At 44.3% G+C, this 23,920-nt stretch overlaps 1 protein-coding gene across 2 annotated transcripts in view; it reads left to right on the top strand.

Moving 5' to 3' along the window:
- PPM1H (protein phosphatase, Mg2+/Mn2+ dependent 1H) overlaps positions 1 to 23,920 on the top strand; it is a 291,476-nt gene that overhangs the window by 211,846 nt on the left and 55,710 nt on the right. For both annotated transcript variants that reach the window (XM_002823467.6, XM_054527337.2), the window contains exon 6: positions 3,186 to 3,304. In XM_002823467.6, coding sequence (XP_002823513.4) covers positions 3,186 to 3,304 — 119 coding nt within the window. The remainder of the gene's footprint in view (positions 1 to 3,185; positions 3,305 to 23,920) is intronic.

Genomic DNA, 23,920 nt, shown 5'->3' with positions numbered 1-23,920 from the left:
CCCAAAAGGTCTGCCTCCCAACATTGTTGCATTAGGGGTTAAATTGCCAACACATGAATTTTAGGAGACACATTCAGACCATAACCTGTTCATTTGTATACAGATGGTTCCCAACTTACATTTTTTTTTTAAATCAGGGCAGCCTTCATTTTACAAAACAGAATGAAAGCACCGCTACTTTTTTTTTTTAACTTTCTGATGTGAAAGCAATATGCATTCGGTAGAAATCATACTTCAAATTGATTTTGAATTTTGACCTTTTTCCAGGCTAGGGATATGTGGTATGATACTCTCTTGTGATGCTGGACAGCGGCAGTGAGCCAGCAGCTCCTAGTCAGCCACACAATCATGAGGGTAAACAACCTACACTCTACAGTGGACTGTGTTGCCAGATGATTTTGCCCAACTGTAGGCTAATGTAAGTGTTCTGAGCATATTTAAGGTAGGCCAGGCTAAGCTCTGATCAGTAGGCTAGTTGTATGAAATGCATTTTGACTTATAATATTTTCAGGTTACGATGGGTTTATTGGGATGTAACCCCACTGTAAGCAGAGGAGCATCTGTATACATATGTATGTCTTCTATAAAGATCTGTGCATATATGACCCAGCACTCAAAAGTTCATGCACACATACATATTGTTTGATGACCTGCTTTTTTACACTTAACGCAACTCTGTGTCATTGCATATTCTCTATAGTGTCATTGTAAGTGACACCATAGAATTCTTTTGTTTGGGTTTATGCTAGTTTATTTAATGAGTTTTTCATTCAATAATTTCTTCTAGTTATTTAATGTTATAAATAATGTCAGAGACATCTTTGTGCCCATACCGTGTGTGGCTCTGTGTGTGTGAGTTCTTTTAACAAGGTTTGCTGATTCAGACTTTGCATGGTCTAAGTGCAAAGGATCACAGGCCTCTTATGGCCCCTTTATTATGTTTTGTAAAAATGTGTGTGTAGGTTAAAGGCCCAACATAGGGTTAGGATGAGGGTTATAACCATGATGTTAAGCTCAGGCTCAAGATCCACCCAGTCTTGGGCGAATGACCTCGGGCTAGGTCTTAACCTCTCCAGGATGTAGTGTTCTCATTCGTAAATTGAATCGACTCCTGCTTTGTAAAATTGTTGGGGAGTAAGATCAGGTGTATGAAGTACCTGGTATGGCACTGGCACATGGTAACCCCTAAACCCATGTTAGTCCAGCTTGGGTAGTGGATTGTATTCATGCTGATACAATCTGAAAGTTCTGAAAGATCATAAAGGGCTTAGAACAGATGCTGCTGTCGGTTGACCACTTACGCCTTTGTTCCTTAGTTTTCATGGATGGACCAAAATAAAAGGAATAAAACAGTATGTACCCAGTAGGCATGACGAGCTTCATGGGCCTGTGACTTATGCGGTCGCAGAGGGTGCTGTGCTTAGTTTAATGCTCTGCTGTCCCTGTCTTGAAATTCTTAATTTTGAACACAGGCTCCCTGTTACTGTTTTTCACCGGGCCCCACAAATGATGTAGCCAGTGTTGTCCAGAAGATTGTTAAGAGGGTAAAATTAGAACTCTGAAAGCACTGAGTGTAGTACTCAGGGTATAATAGGATTCAGTAATCACTAGGTGACTATAATAATTTTTTGTAAGCAGAAACAACTAAGATAAGTATATTAATAGACATTACATTATGAAAACAGCAGTGTGAGATACATAATTAATCTCATTTACAGATAAACTGAGGCCCAAGAAATTAAATAACCTGCTAAAACCATATTGCTTATGAAAGCAGAGCTTGGATTCACACCCGAATTCTTCTCACCCAAAGCACCACTGTTGACCTGACCTATTAAGTGTTAGTTGCCTTCATTCCTTCCCAGGAGAACCTCTCTGTAAAACCTCATATTTAAGCTTCCTTCATACCCACCGGCACCCCAAGCCTTACTCCCAGTAGGATTTTCAGAGCCCCTCAAAGTGATCCAGAATTCCCACCAGACCTAGAAACTGTTGAGGCTACAGCAAATGGGAAGCACAGTTCTCCTGCTCACCCTCAGTCACCCTGTCTGATCCCATCCTGTCCTGTCACCAAGCCTGCCCAGAATTACTTGCTCAGAGTTCCATATCTGGGCAAATATGACCAGCCTGGTGACAACTTAGCTTGCTTCCTTTGGTTCCTGAAAAACTTAGCATCGGATGACTAACATCTAACTAATACCTCCAGACCTTCATGAGAATCAGTGAGAGATCCGCCGGCATTGGGTCCTAGCAAAGTAGCTGTAGGAGATGCCTATGACCCATACACTGAGGACCTGACCATCTGCCTGGTGGCAGGGATCTCTTGCTTTCCTACACTGCCAGGCTGTTATTTGCTCTGCCCACTCTTTTCCCTGCCAGAAAAGAGAGAAGATCCATTCCACCACGCTGCTCAGAAGCAGGTGGACAGCTTCATGTGGGGAAGTTCTAGTGCAGGCCTGCTTGCAGCATGTGGCCTCTGAGTAGAGAAGTTAGTAAGTGAGCATTGCATCTCTCGGATTGCTAGATTTGAATTTTGAATGTGACAATGAGACTGTTGTTTCAAAGCAATTCCCTAAGTGGCTGTTTGCTCAAGACTTTTGTAGTGTGAACAGAGATTTGGGGGAGGGGGAGAAGCCATCTGCTCCAGAATAGTCTTCGAATGACACGATCAAATGACTGCAGAGCAAACTGGAGGGAGTCCAACAGAAAGTTCCTGTCTGCTGCATCCAGCCCCAACCAGCACTCGAGCCATTGTGTTTACATGGAAGCTCACACGCAGGTTTCAAAGGCAAGGCCGTGATAACCAAGGATGTAAGTGAGATGAGTGTGGAAAGGACCACGTCAGGGAGCTTTCTCACCCCGTATCTCACCAATATACCATTTGGAAAACTAAAATTCAGTCTTCAGAGAGAAGCTCAGTCTTTTTTCCTGATGCCTTCAGCTATGCATTTGGTTACAATTAATGTATCAGATCAAATGAAAAAGTTACATTCCTTTGTAAATTCATTTTTATGTGCTCATCTTTTATTAGTGTTTAAACTCTGAAATCTATTTACTTAAAATATGAGGCAATTTTCTTGTTTTTAAAATATGGCCTGTCTCAATTTGCAAAACGTCCTTGATTCTTATTTTGTTTCTCTAAATACGTGTATGTATGTGTTTTTTCTTTTTCTTTTTGCTATTAGGCATTCATGCAGCCTCACTTGCTGGGAAATGAGTTCACACATTTGGAGTTTCCAAGGAGAGTACAGAGAAAGGAGCTTGGAAAGAAGATGCTCTACAGGGACTTTAATATGACAGGCTGGTAAGAACATGCCTTCCTCTGCCTCGGCACCACACAGTGTGTGTGAAGGAAGCATCATCACCATAAACAGCCAGTTACACGGTTTGGATCAGGAAGCACAGCCAGAGACCAGGGTTTGTGGTGAAAGACAAGGGGGGTACACCTGCCTCTACTATTTTTGCTCAGGACCAAATCATGAGCCTTGGTTTGCCTCTCTGCTTCTTCGAGGCCCTCCTTGGGGATATTGGACCCCATGAAACTGACCTGATTTCTCACTTCACATGTAGCAAACATTTGAGGGCTTTAAAAACACATGAAGCTTCACGTGTTTAGGTCAGGGTTGTTAAAGAGGTAGAATGGCCAAAGGTTTATTGAGCCAGACGGACTTGGGTTTGAATCCTGACTCTGATTCTTCTAAATGAGCAAAGTTGGTTAAACTGCTTAACCTCTACAGCCCATTTTTCCATGGATAAAGTGATAAAAAGATATATCCTTTGAAGGTTCATTATCAAGGCTAAAGTTAATGAGCTATTCTCATTAATATCACATTCAAATTGAAATAAGAACTCTTGTCGGGGGGTTGTCGTATTCCGAAAACACAACTGTGGAAGCATCAAGACCATTTCTAGAATGGAGCAGTGGCTAACGTTGACTAAGACCTCATCTATTTCTTTCATCTGACTGATAGATATGATGACAAGTACTTATACACTATAGGGTTAATGTAAGGATTAAATGAGAGCGCAGTGCCTGGCACTATGTGGGTGAAGATTTGCTCTTGTGCCCTGGGGTCCTAACGAGCGAGCCTCCTGCCAGTCTGGAGACCATATGAGAATGAGATGATGGACCCCATATCTCCAAAAGAGTCAAAGAAGTAGATTTTTCTTATCTCTTCCCCATTGACCAAAATAGCAATAGCAGATGGTCACAGCCCAAATTCCCATGGTGATGACTTGGCCAGGGATCTACTGCCAGGGTACATACTGTCTTCAGGGAACAAGTTGAGCTACCCAGAGAAGATAAGAGGCCAATCTAAGTGGCTTCTGGTTGTCCTTTGCCAACCGAGAGAAGTTTCTCACCTGTATCCACTCTTCTTCCTCGACAACAAGGTTGGCAAACTATGACCTAAGAGTCAAATTCTGCCTACCCCAGCTACTTCTAGAAATAATTTTTAAAATATAGCTACACCCATTTGTTTGTTTGATCTGTGACTGCCTTCACACTGCAACAGGGCAATTAAGTAGCTGCATCAGAGACTGGTTCTCAAGCCTAAGAATTTACCTCTGCTCTAAAATATGAATGGATTTATCAGAAAGCGTTCACCTTTGCAGCTCTGAGTTCTGGAGTTTTGATGCCCCAAGGTCATCATACCAACCCTGACTGGGTTTTCTTGTGAATCCATTTTTATTTGGTTAGCAAAATCAGCACTTGTACAGGAAAAGTTTAAGATGAGAGCTAGTGTAATTCAGCAAAGCATCATGGGGTTTAGTCTGGGAACTGTAGAGTTTGGAAAGATGGAACATTAGGAACCCACATGGTTGGTAAACACATAAAAAGAGTAGATCTAGAAGACAGCAAGGAATATGACCAAATAGAAGAGGAGATACTATGGGAGACAGATGGGGCTGGTACTGAGGAAACATGATAGGGAAAATGGGATGCCAGACAAATTTAGATTTACCGGGAGGCTATAGGGTGCTCTTATATATTCCTGAGAAAGAGAATTAAATGAAAGTGATGTTTTTGGAGGGCCATTCTAAGAGAGGTTAGAATGAGATTGACTAGCAGAGAAAGCAGATTCAGGTACCCAGAGAAAAACTATCTTAGCAACATTTATGTGAGGTCTCGAGGCCTAAATAGAGGGATAGAAGCAGAAAACACAGAAGGAACGAAAATGAATGAGAAACTAAATGATTTAGGCCAAGGGATAAAGGTAAGAGGTTAAGTCATTGACAGCACCAGTTGCCTATTTAAATATGTCTCTTCAACAAGTCTGTAGGCTCTTTGAGGGGGACACCAGTGCCTAGTCCTATGCCTGACACATAGTAAACAGGCAGCAAGTATGTATTGGCTGAAAGGAAGAAAGGAGGTATAATTGACAGAAGTGGGGAGATCAATGTTGCAGACAGTTGATGTGCACATTTAAAACAGATTGAGCTTGAGGCAAGGCTGTACCTATGTTCTTTCTATGCCAGAAAGGCAAATTAGATCTAAAGTAGTCAAAACAAATGATAAATATCTGCCTAGGATTTTGTAATAAGGAAAAGTATCTTTGTTGCAGATGCTTAGTATTGATTCAAAGGGGGAGAAGAACAGCTCATTGTTACCAGCTTTGAAAAGCACTCCTAATGAGATAATAGGCATGGTCACTTTAATGGGCAAGATGCTTTCAAAGGCTGTAAAGGTTCCACTCAAACCTCTCTTTGTAAGTAGAATGTGTGATGAGGTTAGTTTTTTTATGTTTCTTTCTCCAAACCCTGGAAGCTCTGCTTTTGTGTTTTGTTTGTTTGTTTTTGTTTTTAGTGGCTTGTACATTTTAATATTTAGCAAATGGCTAAAGATTGTCCTGGTTTTATAATTTAAAAAAAAATGTAGCTAAGTTCAGGGACTAGATTATATCCAACTTTATATGCATACAGTTACTTTCTTTCACTCTTGCGTGCACACTTGCTCTTGTTCTCTTTCTCATTTTCCTTCTCTTTCTCTCTCTCTCTCTCTCTCTCTGCATTAGCATGGTCCTAAGCAGATAAACAGTCCACAAATGGGCTATTTTTAATTGTATGGAACTTCACAGAAGGTACTGAATAATGAAGGAGCCACAACTGAGAATGGCTTTAGTCAGATGTGATTTGCTGATTTGTTTTCAGCCTAATTCCCCAAACGGCTGTTGGCTCACAACCTTGGCTACAAGCAGATTTATGTGCATCTTTGTGCATTTCCTACCTGTTCCAACTTTTGATTTGAAAATAGGACTTAAGTTGAAGAAAAGCCCTTTACGTCTTTGTCAGAAGAACCTAAGAAATTGAAAACCAGTTTAGGCCAAGCACAGTGGCTCCTACCTATAATCCCAGCATTTGGGGAGGCATAGGTGGTAGGATCAGTTGAGTCCAGGAATTCGACGGTGCAGTGAGCTAGAATCACACCACTGCACTCCAGCCTGGGCAACAGAGCAAGACCTCATCTCTAAATAAATAAATGAATCAGTAAATCAATCATCCATTCAATTTAGACTACTGCCCACGTAAAACACTCCCCCCAACTTTAATGAATTCCTTTTTCAAATGTTTTTACCCTCTAGCAGAAAGCCTTAGATCTAGCAGTTATTTTTTAGGACTTAAAGATGGGAGGCTGGGCATGGTGGCTGATGCCTATAATCCTAGCACTTTGAGAGGCGGAGATGGGAGGATTACTTAAGCCCAGGAGTTCAAGACCAGCCTGGGCAACATAAGGAGACCCCATCTCTATAACAAATTTTTTTTAAATTAGCCAGGCATGGTGGCATATGCCTATGGTCTCAGCTCCTCAGGAGGCTGAGGTGGAAGGATTGCTTGGGCCTGGAAGGTTGAGACTGCAGCGAGCCATGGTTGTGCCACTGCACTCTAGCCTGGAACCCATTTTTCTGAAACCTTCTAACAAGTAAAAGGTCCACCTACTGCAAAGCTGTTTAATCCTCGTAGTAAATGCCTAGTTGTGGAAATTTTTCTCTTCCTCATCTCCCACTAATCATCATGGTAATGGGGCTGACAATTATTGGAAGAGCTAAGGGCCAGACACTATGATGAGAGCTTTACCTAATTCCTCATACCTAATGCTTAAAACAGTCCTATGAACTAGGTACATTTTACAGTGAGGAAACTGAGGCACAGAGCTAAGTTGCTCAAGGTTACGTAACTTGTAAGAGGAGAAAGTGGGATATGAATCCAGGCAGCGTAACTTCAGAGTGTGTGGTGCTTACTAAGGTGCTAAACTGCCAAATGTGGAATGACTCCCCCTTACTCCCATTTTGCAGGTGAGCAAATTGAGGCCTAGAGGTATTAGGCGGTTTGCTCAGCTTCCCCTGATGCAAATGTGTCAGAATAAGGACTAGAATCCAGGTTTCTGACTTTTTGTTGCGGTTCTTTCTAATACAGTGTGCCAGTCAGCTTTTCTTTAGGATAATTAGACACGATCATTCAGTTTTGAGCTTTGTTGTACATTTAAGCAGGGGCCCTCTATCCACCAGGACTGGTGTCTTGACGATCCTATAGGGTCAAGAGGATGGAATGAAGCATTTTAGGAGCTGCTGAGGCTGTCCCTTTTCTAGTCCCCAGTCTGACCCTGTAGACCATTGCTCAAATTAAACTGATGCTTCACACTTCTCACTAAGAGCTTGCGTGATTTGGGGGTGGGGGTTCTGGGGAAGATCCCAAAAGAACCAGTTCTTAGAAAAATTGCCTGCTCTCATTAGAGGAGCACCACGCCGGCACTCGGTGGTGTGTCTGCTGCAGGAGGAAGTGTGGGAGAGGATGTCAGCTCTGGGAAGCCTTGTCTCATAATTAAGGATGAGTCTGTTGCCTCTTTATGGGGATCCTTTTTTTCCCACCCTCGTGCTTTCTCGGAGACTGTGGAGCAGCTTGGCAGGCCCAGATTGTTTTGAGGACAAAAGGTTATTGTCACCAGGACCTTCATAATGCAGTTGGCCTCTTCCCTGGCTCCCCCACCTCCCCTTCCCCCTCTCCTCAGATAGTTTGCACAGTGGCTCGATTTACAAAGCCGTTCTCTTCGCAGTGCCCCCAGCGCTGAGTTCATTCCTGATGGAGTCTTCCCTTGCTCTCCCTATCACCCCCTTGGGTGTCACCTCCTGTGCATGGTGTCATTGGTCCCGGTGCCAGAATCCCCAAGCTGGGGCCCATCCTCCCCATCCCTTTGTGTTGAGCTGCTGTTGCAGGATGCACACTGTAGCTGGCATTGTGTTGCCTTGAGAGCGGTGTACCCCGACCCGCAGCCCTCTGAGATGTCTCAGACCATAATTTACTGGCAAGTGTCTGTTACCGAGTTGAAACAGCAGTTTCTTACAGCTGGCTTTGAGGCACCAAGTCTCTGCTCCTGTGACCGCTGGCTATTTCGCTTTCTCAAGTAGGATCAGCGTACTTCGTGCCATGTCCAGCCGCATGGGGTGGCAAGCAAGCCAGGGACCCAGAAGGACATGTGTGTGGGAGGGGGCTGAAACTTCACCCTTGGCGCCAGGCCAGATTCTCCAGCAGCTGTTCCTGGGCTGATGGGATTTGTAGAGAGAGCAAGGGCCAAAGAAGAAAAGTCCATCTTGTGAATGCTAGATTGCTTCCAGATGGTTCTGGTCATGAGCAAAGTATACCAGAATTCTTCCTTTAAGCAAAGCCTTTCTAACGTTATGATGGTCTCACTTCAGGAGCAGGCTGGACTGGTAACTTGAGATCACATGCTTGACTTGGTAAAGAGAGTCCTGTTTTGGCGATAGGCACCTTGTGTACTTTGCTCTGCCAAGCTTCTGGGGCCTTGGGCAAATCCTGGCCTAGGTCTCTTGTAAATACTTCCTCTGACCATTGCTGCCAACCTCTGAGTGTGGTGGCGGCGGGGGGTGGGCTTTGCTCTGCTTTTAGAGCTGCTGGAAAAGACAGATCCCATTAGAAAGATTCCAGAGATGGCAATGTTTTATTTTGTCCCTTAGAGCCCCTAACTTTTTATAATTCTAACTTGATGATACATCACGATAATTTTCCCTCCTCTGTTTCCCTTAAAACTATGAGCAAATAGGGGATTTTCCACTGGGAGCAGAGTGAAGTTAGCCCATTTTCTCCTTTCAGCACTTTCTACTTTTATTGAGGCAAAGAGAAATTTCCATTCTCTGTGCTCTCGAGCACAGTAGCCACTAGCCACATGTGGCCATTTAAATTAGTTAAAATTACATAAAATTAAAAATATATTTCCCGAGTTGCCCTAGCCACATCTCAGTTGTTCAGTAGCCACATGTGGCTAGTGGCTGCTGAATTGGACCATGCAGATATAGAACGTCTCCATCATCACAGAAAGTTCTATGGGATGGTGCTGTGGTCTACATAGTAGAAGAGCGTGGGTGTAGTTGGGAATGGTGTGGTGCAAGGAGCTCTCTGTAACTCAACATCCCAACAGCAAAGAGTTTTTTGTTTTGTTTTTTTGTTTTTTTTAAAGACAGGGTCTCACTCTGTCACTCAGGCTGGAAGGCGGTCACATGACCATGGCTCACTGCAGCCTCGACCTCCCGGGCTCAAGTGATCTCCCACCTCAGCCTCTTGAGTAGCTGGTACTACAGGTGTGTGACACCACACCCTGCTAATTTTTGTGTATTTTATAGAGACAGGGCTTTGCCATGTTGCCTAGACTGGTCTCAAACTCCTGGGCTCAAGCAGTCCTCCTGCCTCAGCCTCCCAAAGCGCTGGGCTTACAGGGATGAGCCACCAAACCTGGCAGCAAAGAGTTTTTTAAAAGGTGGGATGGGTACTGATAACTGTGGACAGGGAATGGTGTAGCCACACCGGCTTCTGGTGCCTCTGCTGCCGGACTCTGAGTTAGCAGAGGGGTGGGCTTCACACCCCTTTCCTGTTCCTGATCCTCAGGGGCATCAGTCATTGTGCTTAGGAACAACTCACCTCATAGCCAGTAGTCACTTTTGGGCCACCAAGAAGCTGCATCCAGCTGGCCAGACTAAAGGGAGACCCATTTCATCGGTCCTAGTCTGTAGCGCATCTCCCCTCCTCAAGCAGCCCAGCAGCCTTCTTTCAGCTCTCTCCACTATCTCCTGGATGAGGACCAGGTGTTGGCACTCTTGTCCCTCTTGCTTTTCCTTTGATTTCTTGGGGAGTAATTCAGGCCCTGAGAATGTGATTTAAAAGCAGCTTGGCTTCCAACCCTTTCCACTGTGTTTGGGGTGACCTTTATTCTCCATCTATAGCCTGGAGCTTGGCTCGGGGAGGAGAAGCACAGCCCCACAGCATCAGGCCTCTCACCAACAATCCAGACACTTTCTGGAGAGAGAAACTCACTGGAGATAGTTCCACACATGGTCTGGAGCTGCCAGGTTGGGTTTTACAAATATAGATACAGCTTCTGTCTTATTCTTTATTGCTCTCTTCAGTGCCCTCTGAGAGTGCATTCAAGCAGGCTGACAAGGAAGTGGATGAGCAGATTGAGAAACGCCACAGGATGCTTTATGAAGCCAACTCCAGAGCTGCACCCGCATTTAATATAAATTGATTTATTGAATCAAGCACAGAAGCCCTGTTACAGAAACCCCAGGCTTTATCCTCTTGAGGACCACCTAATAAAGCAACCCCAACTGACACTCCTCATTAGCTTTTCCACGGATCCCAAGGCGGTTTTTAAAGGGACAGTGTCCCTCTTTTGGGCCCGAATTTATATGTTGGCCATGCCTGTGGGTCTAATTAGCTCAGCGTTATTAGCCTACCTTAGAAAGCCTGCATTTTTTAACAGCTTGACTCTTGAGTTTTACAGAGTAATTGAAAAATTCAAACTCAGTACTTTTCCCTCTTTCTGCTTTTAATCACTCTTAACCCAGTCTTCGGAAATTTACCTGCAGATGTCTCTGGCATTTTGGGGACACAGAAGGATCTCTCAGTCCCATCCCAGTGTAAATCCTGATGTTGCCGTCATGCCACAGACCTACCTCATGGGGAGGCTTTTTAGACTCACCAGAGAAATATCACATTTTAATTTTATAATTACTTCACAAGAAAACAGGCCTTTCCCTAGTGAAACCTGGTATTCATTTCCTCTCAGCAACTTGTGTTTTCATAATTTAATGATTACGGGCCACCTTGGCAGCAGTCTGATTGCTGAAAGCACTCTGCAAATCTGACCTTCTAGAGAAAGGGGCAGGGGGGATCATTTCAGAGAATTTTAACCCCAAACCTCAATAGATTATCCAGGATGGAGATTGGCTGGGCCAGAGATTAGGCACCTGAAAAGTCCCTGTGTTCCAAATTCCAGTGGGGCTGGAGTCCAAGTCAGAATGGGTGAGCCCCACATGGGGAGGGGCCTCTCCCGGGGCTTCCAGAGCTGAGATGATGAATGGTTATTCGCTATGTGCATGTTCTGCATCTTTTCAAGATTTGCAGCTCTAGCTGCAGGAGCAGCAGGGAAGAAAGCGGGCCCTGCTGCGTGCAGCACATCTCCTGACAGTGATGAATGACTCCCTGCTCCCTGCCCTCCTGCGCAGGAGGCCAGTGGAAGCTATGGGTCTTTACGAATGGTTGCAAGCCAAGACAGACAGGCTTTGTCAGACCACAGGGAGGAGAAAGAAAAGAGATGCCCCACCAGCTCCCTCCCCATTGATCATCACTCACCCTGCACACGCATGCACGCATGAATGCACTCACACACGTCTCTCTGCTTCAATGAGTAAAAGTTTATTGTCCTAAAGTGGCTGAACTATTTCCAAGCCTTTCTTCCCCCCTCAGACCCTTCAAACACTCACAGCATTTATCTCTTATCCACATACGCTTAAGCAGAGTGTGTGTACGGCACTTCCCCTGTGACTGGTGTTTGGGGTTGTATAGTATGTATGTGATAAGAACATAGCTGCAAGTCATCTGGGGAAGTTTGGGGATGTCAAGTGCTTATAAAAATCTCTCTTAAAGTAGTGTCCTTTTAACCAAGAAGGCCCTGTAGACACTTCTCCTATATTTGACAGACTTGTATTGTACACCTACTACACAGTAGATGTTGAGTAGCAGTTAAGAGCAAGGATGCTGGAGCCAGACTGCCTAGCTGGGCCAATCCCCACCTCAGATCATTTTGCCACTGTCAGCCTTGGTTTCCCCATTTGTAAAATGAAGCTAATAATGGTACTTGAGGCCAGGTGTAGTGGCTCATGCCTGTAATCCCAACACTTTGGGAGGCTCAAGCGGGTGGATCCTTTGAGGCCATGAGTTCAAGACCAGCCTGGGCAACATGGGGAGACCCTGTTTCTACAAAAAATACAAAAATTTTCTGGGCGTGTTGGCACATGCCTATAGTACCAGCTACCTGGGGGGCTGAGGTGGGCAGATCACTTGAGCCCAGGAAGTCAAGGCTGCAGTGAGCTGTGATCATACCACTGCACTCCAGCCTGGGCAAAAGAACAAGATCCTATCTCAAACAAACAAAACAATACTTGATAATAGTTGGGATATCATGGGTTAGTAAGGTCGAGTGCATTGAACAAAGTGTGGCATATAATAGTGCACGATGAGTTTCTAATACTATAATCATTAGCTATTATGGAGAGTGAAAGGGTCAGCAAGAGTGTGCATTTGGTGTGCATTTAAGCAGGGGCTGCTGGCCTCAGGAGGTCTACAATCCCTTGCTGAAATGCTGCCTCTGCAAGGTAATGAGAAGCTAGAAAACAAAAAGACAAAGGAAGGCAGTTTCGAGAAGAAACTAAGTCAGATCAGGTCTGCTGGCTGCCTCTACCTAGCAGGTCTGTCCTGCAGCATGGCAGATGAAGATGGGTTTGGCACAGAGAAGGTAGAGCTCTTGTCTGTCAGAAGAGGCACCATCAGTACAGCCAGGAAGCCCGTTGCCAGCCTCTCTGTCCCAGGCATTATTTGATAGGATGTTTTTTGGTTTGGGGACTTTTTTTTTTTTTTTTTTTTTTTTTTAAAGAGACAGTCTCACTCCACTCTGTCACCCAGGCTGGAGTGCAGTGGTGTGATCTCAGCCCACTGCAACCTCCGCCTCCCAGGTTCAAGCAATTTTGATGCCTCAGCCTCTCGAGTAGCTGGGATTATAGGAGTGCACCAACATGCTGGGCTAATTTTTGTATTTTTAGTAGAGACAAGGTCTCACCATGTTGGCCTGGCTGGTCTGGAACTCCTGAGCTCAAATAATCTGCCCACCTCGGCCTCCCAAAGTGCTGGGATTACAGGTGTGAGCCACACTGCACTCAGCTGATGCTGGACCTTTTAATGTACTCCTGTAGCCTTCCAAACCATACTCAAGAAGCTGGGAGGGTCAAGCCCATCTGTGGTTAAAGCATGTCCTTGCATAGGAAGGATTTCATCATATAGGACTATGTTAGCTTTAAAGAGATTGCCACATGGCCCAAGACTGGCTTTCTGGAATTTTTTTTTTTTTTTTTTTTTGAGACGGAGTTTCACTCTTGTTGCCCAGGCTGGAGTGCAATGGCGTGATCTCGGTTCACTGCAACCTCCGCTTCCCGGGTTCAAGCGATTCTCCTGCCTCAGCCTCCCAAGTAGCTAGGATTACAGGCATGTGCCATCACGCCCAGCTAATTTTGTATTTTTAGTAGAGATGCGGTTTCTCCATGTTGGTCAGGCTGGTTGTGAACTCCCGACCTCAGGTGATCTGCCCACCTCAGCCTCCCAAAGTGCTAGGATTACAGTCATGAGCCACCACGCCCAGCCTTTCTGGAAATTTATTGAACAATATCATTTCACCTTTAAACCTATTCTTCAAATTTCCACAGTGGGGGAAGTAGATCTGTTGGGACATATGTATAAATAACTAAAGCAAGACAAAAGTTAAGAGTTATACAAAAAGGTTTGAAGAAAATGCCTGTGGCTGTGGTGGAGGGAGTAGTTGTTTTGAGAGGGGAGATTGGGATTGGGGAGGACTTCCTGGAGAAGATTGTTTGAACCAAAGATCTGGATTATGAAAGAAGGTTGGAGAGAAGGACATTCGGAGCAAAGGGCACTGTGCCAGCAGAAGCCCAGAGCGGTGAAAATGTGATGTGTGTTTTGGGAATTTGGAAGCCAGAGATAATATTCAAAATATTTGGACAATCAAAATGGACAAGTAGGCCCCAGCTGGGCTGCAGCAGGGTCCTAGAAGCCTCACTGCTGTGCCAGGCATTAACCCTTTATTTACTGTTACTTCTTGGGGATTCTAGGGGAGAGTCCAGAGCAGCAGATGGGGGGCATTCATGGAGATTGAGGCAGCCATTGTTTGCTGACTAGCATGGAGTGTTTCAATGTTTTAGCCCTTCGTGTGCGGTTATATTGGCGTGTATCAGCTAGATAACAGTCCTGGGAGGCTCACATAAGTGACATGTCGGAGGGAGTGAGAGAGTGTAGAGCAGTGGTGGCAGTGAAGCAAACCATGAAACTAGGTAATTACATTGGAGTCAGCTCATGGGGAACTTTGAATGCCAGGCTAAGGATGCCAATAATGAACAGAATTTTATTTTCCCACCCTTAAGAGCGCCACACCTTAAGGGTGGAATATGAAGTATGAAAATTACACACAAGGCAGAAATATAGAGCTGACAATATGTATATCCAGGACATATAGGGGACTACTAGGAGAACAGGGAGGGGGCGTGAGCTGAAAAACTACCTATTGGGTACTATGCTGACACTTGGGTGATGGGACCATCTGTACCTCAAACCTTAGCATCACACAATATACCAGTGTAACAAACCTGCACATGTACCTCCTGAATCCAAAATAAGTAATAAATGAATAAAAATACAATTTTTATCAGTGACTTAGAAGATGATTTAAGAAAAAAGAAAAGGACCTATGGGCCAATTCTCAGCCTATTTTTAGGATCCCATTTCTAAGGAAATTCCAGAGAAGTAGGTACACTACCACTCCTGAAATGTTCCAGGTACTCACAAACCCACCAAGGAGACATTTTCCTGTGTCCAACCAACACTCTTCCAGTTATAATTAGTTCACTCTTACCAGAGCTTGATAAATTTTCTGCTTTTCCCAGCTCCCCAGGTTTCCCAGCAGGAAATTGGCACAGCTGGTTTCGAGCTGCTAATCCTATGAAGATGTTCACCTGCGGTGGCCTGGGGGCATCTTCATCTAAATCAGCTGTGGTGATGGTTTAAAACTCCTTGCTTCTGGGCTTACCCTAGTAATCCACACAGAAGAGCTGGAGAGCCACCACTCCAAACCCTGAAAAGTCTCATCCTACCACCACTGTCCTCTTACCTTCAGACAAGTAAATCAAGGACTTATTAAGAGAGAGGCTAAAGTTTTGTGTCTGTTCCTTGCTGGAGAGCTGAAAGCAGATCTCTCTGTAAGAGCCAGGAAGGCTGATAACAAAGATGCCAGCAGTGTTTCAGGGCTAGTGTGTTGTCAGTTGCCTGTCTCCTTTGTTGTGATCAGATCATAAGGAAAGCTTCAGAAGCCTCATGAGGGGATGGAACACATTCACTTTTTGTTCTTCACCTGGTTGCTCTGGCAAAAGCAATAGTATTCTGCCATATTCCAGGTTCAGATTCTGCTGAGATGGGATCAGCCTTGTCAGTCTTCCAGGGTAGATCAGATGCTGTGTATCACTCTCTGTACCTAAAGGACAAAGCACAGAGCTTCATCTCTGTGGGACAATCAGTTTCAACTACTATTCATTCAGTGAACCAGGTATTAGGTTGGGCATTGAAGATACAAGGAAGAAAAAAACAGTGCCAACCCTCATGGTGTTTACAGTCTAGTGTCAGGACAGGGCCATATATGGATGATTACAGTTTCATACAAAACTGATAGACAAAGGTTTACCTACAGTGAAGCTTTGTCATCTGGGGCAATTACTGAAAACATTACAGGGTCTATTTTATCTGCTGAATTAGAATCTCTATGGATTCTGCATTTTTTAATAAGCACCCCAGGCGATTGCTGTATATCCTTAAACATTGACTTTGGGCAGCCCTAGACCTTGTTACAATGGATATGAACAACAGTTTGCAGAAGTGGTCGGTTAAAGAGCGCTGGGCAGCCTGGGCTGTCAAAGTATTGTGACTCCTGGGCTGCTGGTGGTCTTTGCCCCTTGTTATCCCCTTGCTATTGCTTGGGAATGTCTTTTCCACCTGCAGTGAGCCAGTGACTGTTCATAAGGTGCCAGTAGACTGGACTGGCAGTGGCTGATAAGGGATGGTAAAGCCTTCAGGTGCAACCGTGGGTCAGGGTCAAATTAGGCCTCCTCTTTTTCCTTTTTGTGCCCATAACCTGGATGGACCAGGCTTCATGCATAGTATAAATACATGGGATAGGTCAGGAGACTGTGCTGCCCAAGGCATTTAACGTAATGGTTTCTGATTCCTGCTCATCTTCAGTAAATGCTACACACCCCATCCCCAAGGCCTGATCCTCTGGGTCACATTGGATCACTCTATGGAAAACTGGGCACCTAGGTATGAAAATTTGGAGTCTGAGTTTATTGCACCTGAGCACTTTGAACGCCAAAGCTCAGGTTAAATCTAATTCTGTAGTGACCTTGTACATCTGCCGTATTGTTAAGAGACAACCCTAGTTTTCAACCCTAGGAGTACTGGTATGTTTTAACTTCTATGCGACTGACCATTATAAAAACCTAGAATGTGGGGATGAGCTTAAAATTTTTTTTTTTTACAATTTAATTTTAGGAAGAGAATTAGTAATTAAACATTCTTTTGCATATCATGCCATTTTGTGGTATTTATGCAGATTCCTAGCTCTTCACAGAGGTGCAGAGAAGCGTGGTTAAGAGTGTAACACAGTTGGGACAGACCTGAAGTGAGCTTGACCCCTATTTCCCCCCAGATATACGACCTCTTTTATGCCTCCATTTTCTTATTTGTGTAATGAGGATAATGTTTCTATCTACCTTACAGTGTTACAGTGAGGATTATGTAAGTTTTTAAAAATATAAATCCTTAGTGCCTGGAACAAAAAGATTGTATAATAAACATTGGGTTATGTGAAAATCCGTTAACTGCTGGGCGTGAGGTGACAGCAGAAAATTTAACAATGGCTGCCTTTGCTCTCCATCCTCTGAAACAACAGGGCCACCTTGATGCAGGAGCTAAGAGTGTGGTATTCCTCCCATTGGTAAATATCGACAGCTGTTACTCAGGCCTGCGCTTCTTCCCTTGGGGGCCTGAATAATGTGGGGGTTAGCAGAAGATTTCAGAAGAGTATGGGAAGCTACAAGATAAGCCTCTATTTCACCTGAAAATTTTGGGAGTGAGGTAGAAGGACTTCATGTGTAGGCTTGTGCAAAACTCTCATGGTTTTTAAAGATAAAACAGAAGACTCAAAGCACTGATACTTGAGCTCTGCACTGTGTAATGTTATCAGTTCAAAGGCACTTGGGTGGAAAGCCTTGAAATGATGTAGCATAGGTTAAAGTCCTTGCATGTGGCTTCTCCCAGAGGACACTGCAGGACTCTGCTCCATGATATGAATATCCATCTGAGCAGAGTGGGAGAAGCTTCGTGAGGGAAAGCCGCAAGGGCCGACACAGAGGAACTGCCTGTGCAGCAGAAACCCTCTTTGTAATTAATAATCTGTTTGCTATTTTCACCCCACCATTTGTAGCTATGGGGTCAATTTTGTTCATATCCTGATTTGTATATATTGACTTGATCTCATACAGTATAAAGGGAATGTCAATGAAATTCATGTTTATTTCAGAATAAATGGTCCCTGAGAAAGCTGAAATCACTCCACATTTGTGTGCTCATGAAGTCTCTGATTCATATCGGTGGAGAGAGCTAAATGTTGTTGATTAGAATATGAAGCTGTTACGGCCAAGTGTGAATGCACACCAAGTGGATACTGAATCAGAAATAATTTCCAAATCTGGAATTTCCTTAAGAGTCATTCATAATGTTTTATCCTGAAATATTATTAGTTCTGTTTTATACATACACATGATTACTTTTTTTAAAACTACAGATTGAATAATTTTTTTCCAAGTGCATCCTTTTCTGCTGCTGAACTCGGCCTACGAATCAAAAGGTGACTTTCACTTTGTTTACTTTATTCTACTCCATATACCCAGCACCTGTGCCAGTGCCCGGCACCTACTACGTGCTCAGTAAATACTTGCAAATGAATCCAATAGAACCCATTGTTTTTATCTGGTCAAAGCCTGAGCTCCTAATTTGGAAGCTACTTAGAGCAGGTTCTGTTCTTCTACCAAACTTTGAGCTGTGGGTAGGGACCCATTCATAGGATTGTGAAATCAGTTTAGTATATGGAGAGCAGCATTTTAAACAAATTGAATAGCACAGGATAGAAAGAAAATATCGGTGTATATCACATAGTTAGGGTAAATATTGTTTTTTGCAGTGTGTTTGTGCATACGTTGGGTTAACAGGATTGATAGATTTCTTACCACTGGTGAAACCTCTGCTGTAACCCAGTAGAGTCTCCCAAAGAACATTGACCAGCAAAATGAGAGCAATCTCTGCTGCCTCTTGCTATTTTCCATAGGCCTGGTGAGAAGAAGAGTCTTTAGGCCAAAAGAGAGAAATGTTTACCACTCTCAGAACTCCAGGCAGAGTCTGGCTCAGGCATGCTGATGGGGAGAAGTGGGGAGGTAGGCATTTTCCTAGGGACTGTTGGTTAACCCTACCAATCAGGCGATTTCCTCCAGGGCAGTTGCATTGTCGGGGACCAGAGCTTGGGCCCCATTATGGAGTTTTCATGGAGAAAAAAAGCCAGCAGCCTTTCATGTGGCTAAGGAGGTGAGCAGGTGGTAGCCAGGTATGCACAAGCTAGGCTGCTACCAGCCCTCTTCTGTTTATCACCAAATATTAATCACACTCACAATTCAAAGGTACTATTTGTGCCTGAATCTAACTTGCACTATATTAGCAGAAGTCTATCAAGTTGTTCACAGCTTAAGGCCTATAGGCTTCAGCTAATTTAAAGAACACTTCAAGGACCAAAGAAAGAAAACAAGGTAGCATTTGTTTGGAAAGCCTCCATCCCACAGGGGAACTTTCCCAGGGATCATATCATTCAGACACCTACTGAAAATATCTTCCAACACATAAATTCAGGAACCCAATGAGCCAAAATATGACCCCCAAAACTAGATTTATGCATACTTAAAACGTGCTATACAATGATGAGCCTGGGGCGAGATGTTGGGTCCATCTCCAAACATTCTAAGCCCCAAAACTCCCAGCTGGATAGAGGGTGTTTCGCAGCCTCTTCAGACTCACCCTGGGGACTGATCCTTGCTCCACAACTCTGACTTGAGCCTGCTGTTGTTAAGCATGCCTTAGATTCACTCTCCTTCACAGTGCAGCTCTGTCTTTCCAGCAGACAGTTTCCATCCAAAGGCAAAGTGAATCTTAGAAACCGGGAAAAAAAGACTCTAACAGATGACATTTAAAATATAATAGTAAGATCTAAGCAAACTTCAAACTCTTCTTGTGTTGCCTTAAAGGAAACACGCACGCACACACACACATACACACACACACACACACACACACACACTCGCTTTCTCTCTCTTTCATGTAGTGAGGGGGGAAGAGCTGGCTGCCTGCTGTAAGGCTGCTTGAAGGATCAGAAAGCAGCCTCCATTTACTGAGCACTGTGGTTAGGCTTAGGGCCTGATTCCTTTGGAAATACAGATGGCTGGCAGAAAAAAAGGAAGCACGAGGTGGTTGCCAATCATGCATTGCTTTTTGCAGGAAGGTCTCAGGAGAGTGGGTGTGGGGAGAGGGGAGTCAAGGGAGAGCCTCTGTGGATTCCGGAATTGCTTAACTGGGGTCATGCCAAGCTCTTAAAAGCCACAAGTAGCATTTGGGCTCCAGGCTTGTGTCTGTTCCTGTCCAGCCAGGCCTGGGTGGTGTTTCATCCCAGGCCTCCTGAGATTTAAGCTACTGCTGAGATTTTGTTATAGGAAGGCAAGAAGGGGGACCGAAGATGTTTCTGTGCTCCAGCCTCCTCCCAAACCCAACCAGCCCCTATGGAATGTGCCTCTGCTGGGCTAGGACTTGGTTTCTAATGAGAAGAAAACAAGGCTGTCTGTGGCTTTCTCCTCCCTCCTGGAGGGGCACTGAGCTCCCAGCTAAGGAAAAAAAAAAAAAAGCCTCCTTTTATGACTATTTCAATCTAACCCAGCTATACCTTCTTTAGATTATTATCTCTGAGGCATCCTTCTGAGTATCTGAGTCCTCATTTTAGAGGAGAACAATGGACTGTTCTGGATAAAGTTGCACGGGTATGCTCCTTCATGCTTACAGTAGAAAAAGTATGAATTAGGTGGCTTGATTGCTCAGCAGGAAGTGGTTTTTCCTATGGGGATGTGCTGTGTCTTCCTGCTTACGGTTGCCTGTTAGCTCCACATCTGCATGGAAGAAAGAATGAGGCTCCAAAGACCTTATGGCTAAATAGCACCTTATCCTTCACAAAGGATGTTCCCAGACATGTTTGCCCTTAATCCTTGCAACCATCCTATGAAGTGTCCAGCTGAAGAGGCAGATTCAGTGAGCTCGGAGGGATTTTCCCAGGTTCATACAGCCAGTTCACATGACGATTGAGATGTGACTTCAGAACGTCTGACTCCAAGCCTGGTGTGCTTTAATACCACAGTGGGCTCTGCCAGGAGGGAAGAGAGACTCCAGGAAGGAAGATCCCCAGGGGAGAAGAGGCAGCCAAGGCAATGTCTAGAGGTTAGTGGAAGAATGTGACTCACTGGTGTGTGTCATTGGAGCTGCACAAGTGAATTGTTGAGATTATGCTGTCCCCAAAGGGAGAGGGTCCTCTTATGCCCCCCAGAGGGAATCACGTTCCTCTTAAATGACTTTGAAGTCTTGCTAAGGGAATTAAGACTTAGGGAAACAAGTGGTATTTCTCTCTCTCTCTCTCTCTCTCTCTCTCTCTCTCTCTCTCTCTGTAGCTCAAGGTCATGACTTAGAAGAGAAGGGAGATCGTGGGAAGTGATTTATGTTGATGATGCCAAAGTGTGAACTCTAGGTTCCTGGCCCATGGGTTAAGCAATCAGAGTAGGGGCTCTGCCTGGAAATGGAGGAATCCAGCAAAGACTAGGAAGAAGTTTAAAGGAGGAACTTGCCTTTAAACCAAGTTAGAAAATTGTCTTGGTAACACCATATACACTGGTGAATAGCTGTGAGAGAAAAACTGCCGTTGTGATGTGGTACTAAGGAACTGAGAAAGGAATAGACAAGAGAATCATAAATGTTATTTTTTATAATTTTATAACTATTTGTATATATACTAATAATAAATGGGAACTTGAAATTTTAATATAAATAGGTAAGCATATGTCAGAGGTATCACCAATGGGAACCCAGCCGTGAATTTTAGCCATAGAAAAGCTAGCTATTAAGGCAGAGTGAATGGGGGATATCTTTAGAGGGAAACTGACATGCTAAGGGAGACATACATTCATTCATTCATTCATTCATTCATCCATTTGGCTAGTGTCTACTTTATATCTACCATGTGCCTGCACAGTTGTAGATACAAAGATAGACAGGTACATAGGAAGAAAGTCTGTGCCTTTATGGAGCTAATGTGCAGGATGTGGGGACAGAAGGTAAACAAATTAATAAGAGCATTTCAGATTGTGCTTGAAGCACTGAAGCAGGATGAGCAGAAGCAGAGAACGCCGGACTTCTAGATGAGTGGTCAGGGGAGGCCTTTCCGAGTGATGCCCAGGAGCCAGCATGGCAGGATCAAAGGGAAGAATGGCCCAGACAGAAGGAATGACCAGGCCCCCTGGCGTGTCAAAAAAAAAAAACAAGAAAGCCAGTGTTATGAGGCGTAGCAGAGTGATCGAAGATGTCAGAGTGCAAAGGCCAGATCATGGAGGGCCTCATCATTGGATTGTATTTTAAGATGACGGGAATTCAGTGGAGAACTTTAAGCTGGAGAGTGATGCTTGTGGATTAAAAGGGAAATGTGGGAGATTTGCTAGCAGGCCTCCCAGCCATGAGGACAGTGTGAGCAAAGCTTTACTGAAGGGATGTATAAAATTGCCACAAAGACAAAGTATGTTTGTGGTGGAGAAGTCCTATGACTGCTGCTCAATAGGGTAAAAGGACTTCGGTGTGGCTGCATGGGGATCTCAAGTTCAGATGTTCATAGAGAATGTCTGAGCCTGGAAGGACAGCACCTAGCTCGCTAGGGCGGATGTGGGAAAGGGGTGCTTGTGAGTAAGCATCAGCCGGAACAGCAACCAGACATAGAAAGCAGCCGAACAAGGAGGCTCTTTGCTTTTGTTTTGCAAATATATTATGGAAGAAGAAAATACGAATAAAGCCTCTGCATAGGGAAGGTAGTATTAATTTGCTCACTTAACCAAATATTTATTGGGTACCCATTATATGTTGAGCACTCTTCTAGGTATAGGAGATGCCATAGGTAGCAAAACAAAAATCTATCCCCATAGAACTTAAAGGGCATGAAGAAGCAGTAGAAAAAATAACCATAGTAAGGAAGTAAAATTCTTTTAACTGTTAGGTGGTGGTGGATGCTATGGAAAAAAAAATAAAGCAGGAAAGGGGACTAGGAAATTTGGGGGACAGGAACAATGTTAAAGAAGACCATCTGGTTACTTGGCTTTTATTTAGAGTGCAATAGAAAACCTTTGATGGGTTTCAGTAGGGTAATGACATGACCTGACATTCTAAAATAATTACTCCAGTTGCTCTGAGAACAGGAGTAAGGGACAAATCAGAACAGTTTTCAACACTCTCACTGCCATCCGCCTGGTGACATCATCCTAGCACCATCGCCTCTTGCCTAGATCATTGCACAGAGGCCTGATGGATCCGTCCCAATAATGTAGGCAAGAAACTATGTGCTAGGGCTCTGACAGCAGGGAAGGTGTTGAAATCTGAGGATTCTGGATTTGTTTGAAAGGTAGAGATGACAGTATTTGGCATAATGTTAATAGACAAAATACTCAATCCTTGTTGTGTTTCTGGAAAATTGAGAAGGTGACAAGTTCTAGCAAAGAAAAGTATCAAAAAGCTTTGCCACAGGTGGAGACAGGATCAGGAACATGTTTAGCCAGAAGGTAGGAAGAACAGCAGGACCAAGGAGAGAAACTGGCCTGAAAGCCTCAACAAGTGAGTGAGAGAGGGAAAATGATTCATAATTGGAATCTCAGAGGTGGGGGGTGTTCTTGCTGCAGGCCACATGACCAGGGTGATGATGGGGAACAGAGAAGAAGGTCAGCAGGAAGTGGGCTAGGAGTTGTAAAGCCAGGAATCCAAAAGCACCACCAAATTCTAAGAAAATGCTGAGAATGACATCCTGGGAAAGAGTGGAAAAGCAATCTGAACCTAGGCTGAAGTCATTGGGGCAGGTGGGAGAATGTCCTGAAAGGCTGGTGGGTAAGGGAGGGGGATATGAGGCAGATGGAGGGGCTGACAGAAGGGCAGTGAGAGAGCCTCAGCCTAGAAGGATGGGGTTGATGTGGGAACTAGAAGCATCACTCATGTGCCTTAGGAGCAAGAGGGATTTGAAGGAATGGCATCCACTGGAGGTGGTATGATCAGGAGAGCCAGCTTAGGTTCAATAAGGCAGGCTCAATTAGTAATCTGTTCTTGTTGCGTAAGGTTCCTAGACTGAGTGAATACTGTATACATAGATATATTCTGCGTTTGTAAGAAATCGGATTGTTTCTTCTCTTAGCCTTTTGGACAAGATGGAGAAATACTGAGTGGGTAATGGTTCAGTTAAGTTGCTTCATAGATAGCCCAAGAGCTATTCCAGGAGAGTTGAAATCCATGAGGACAGTGTCTGTCTGGACCAGTGTTGACAGCCTTTTTAAATCCTAAACACCTCCTCTTTAAACATTAATATGTCATTGTCCATCCTCTACTGTTGAGTCTGTCTTCTGTGCTTCTCCACCAGACAAGA

The sequence above is a fragment of the Pongo abelii genome, chromosome 10 (genome assembly GCF_028885655.2).
Source record: "Pongo abelii isolate AG06213 chromosome 10, NHGRI_mPonAbe1-v2.0_pri, whole genome shotgun sequence".
Classification (NCBI taxonomy): domain Eukaryota; kingdom Metazoa; phylum Chordata; class Mammalia; order Primates; family Hominidae; genus Pongo; species Pongo abelii.
Note: the sequence above shows the minus strand (reverse complement) of the source record. Positions and strands in the feature narration are given on the sequence as shown.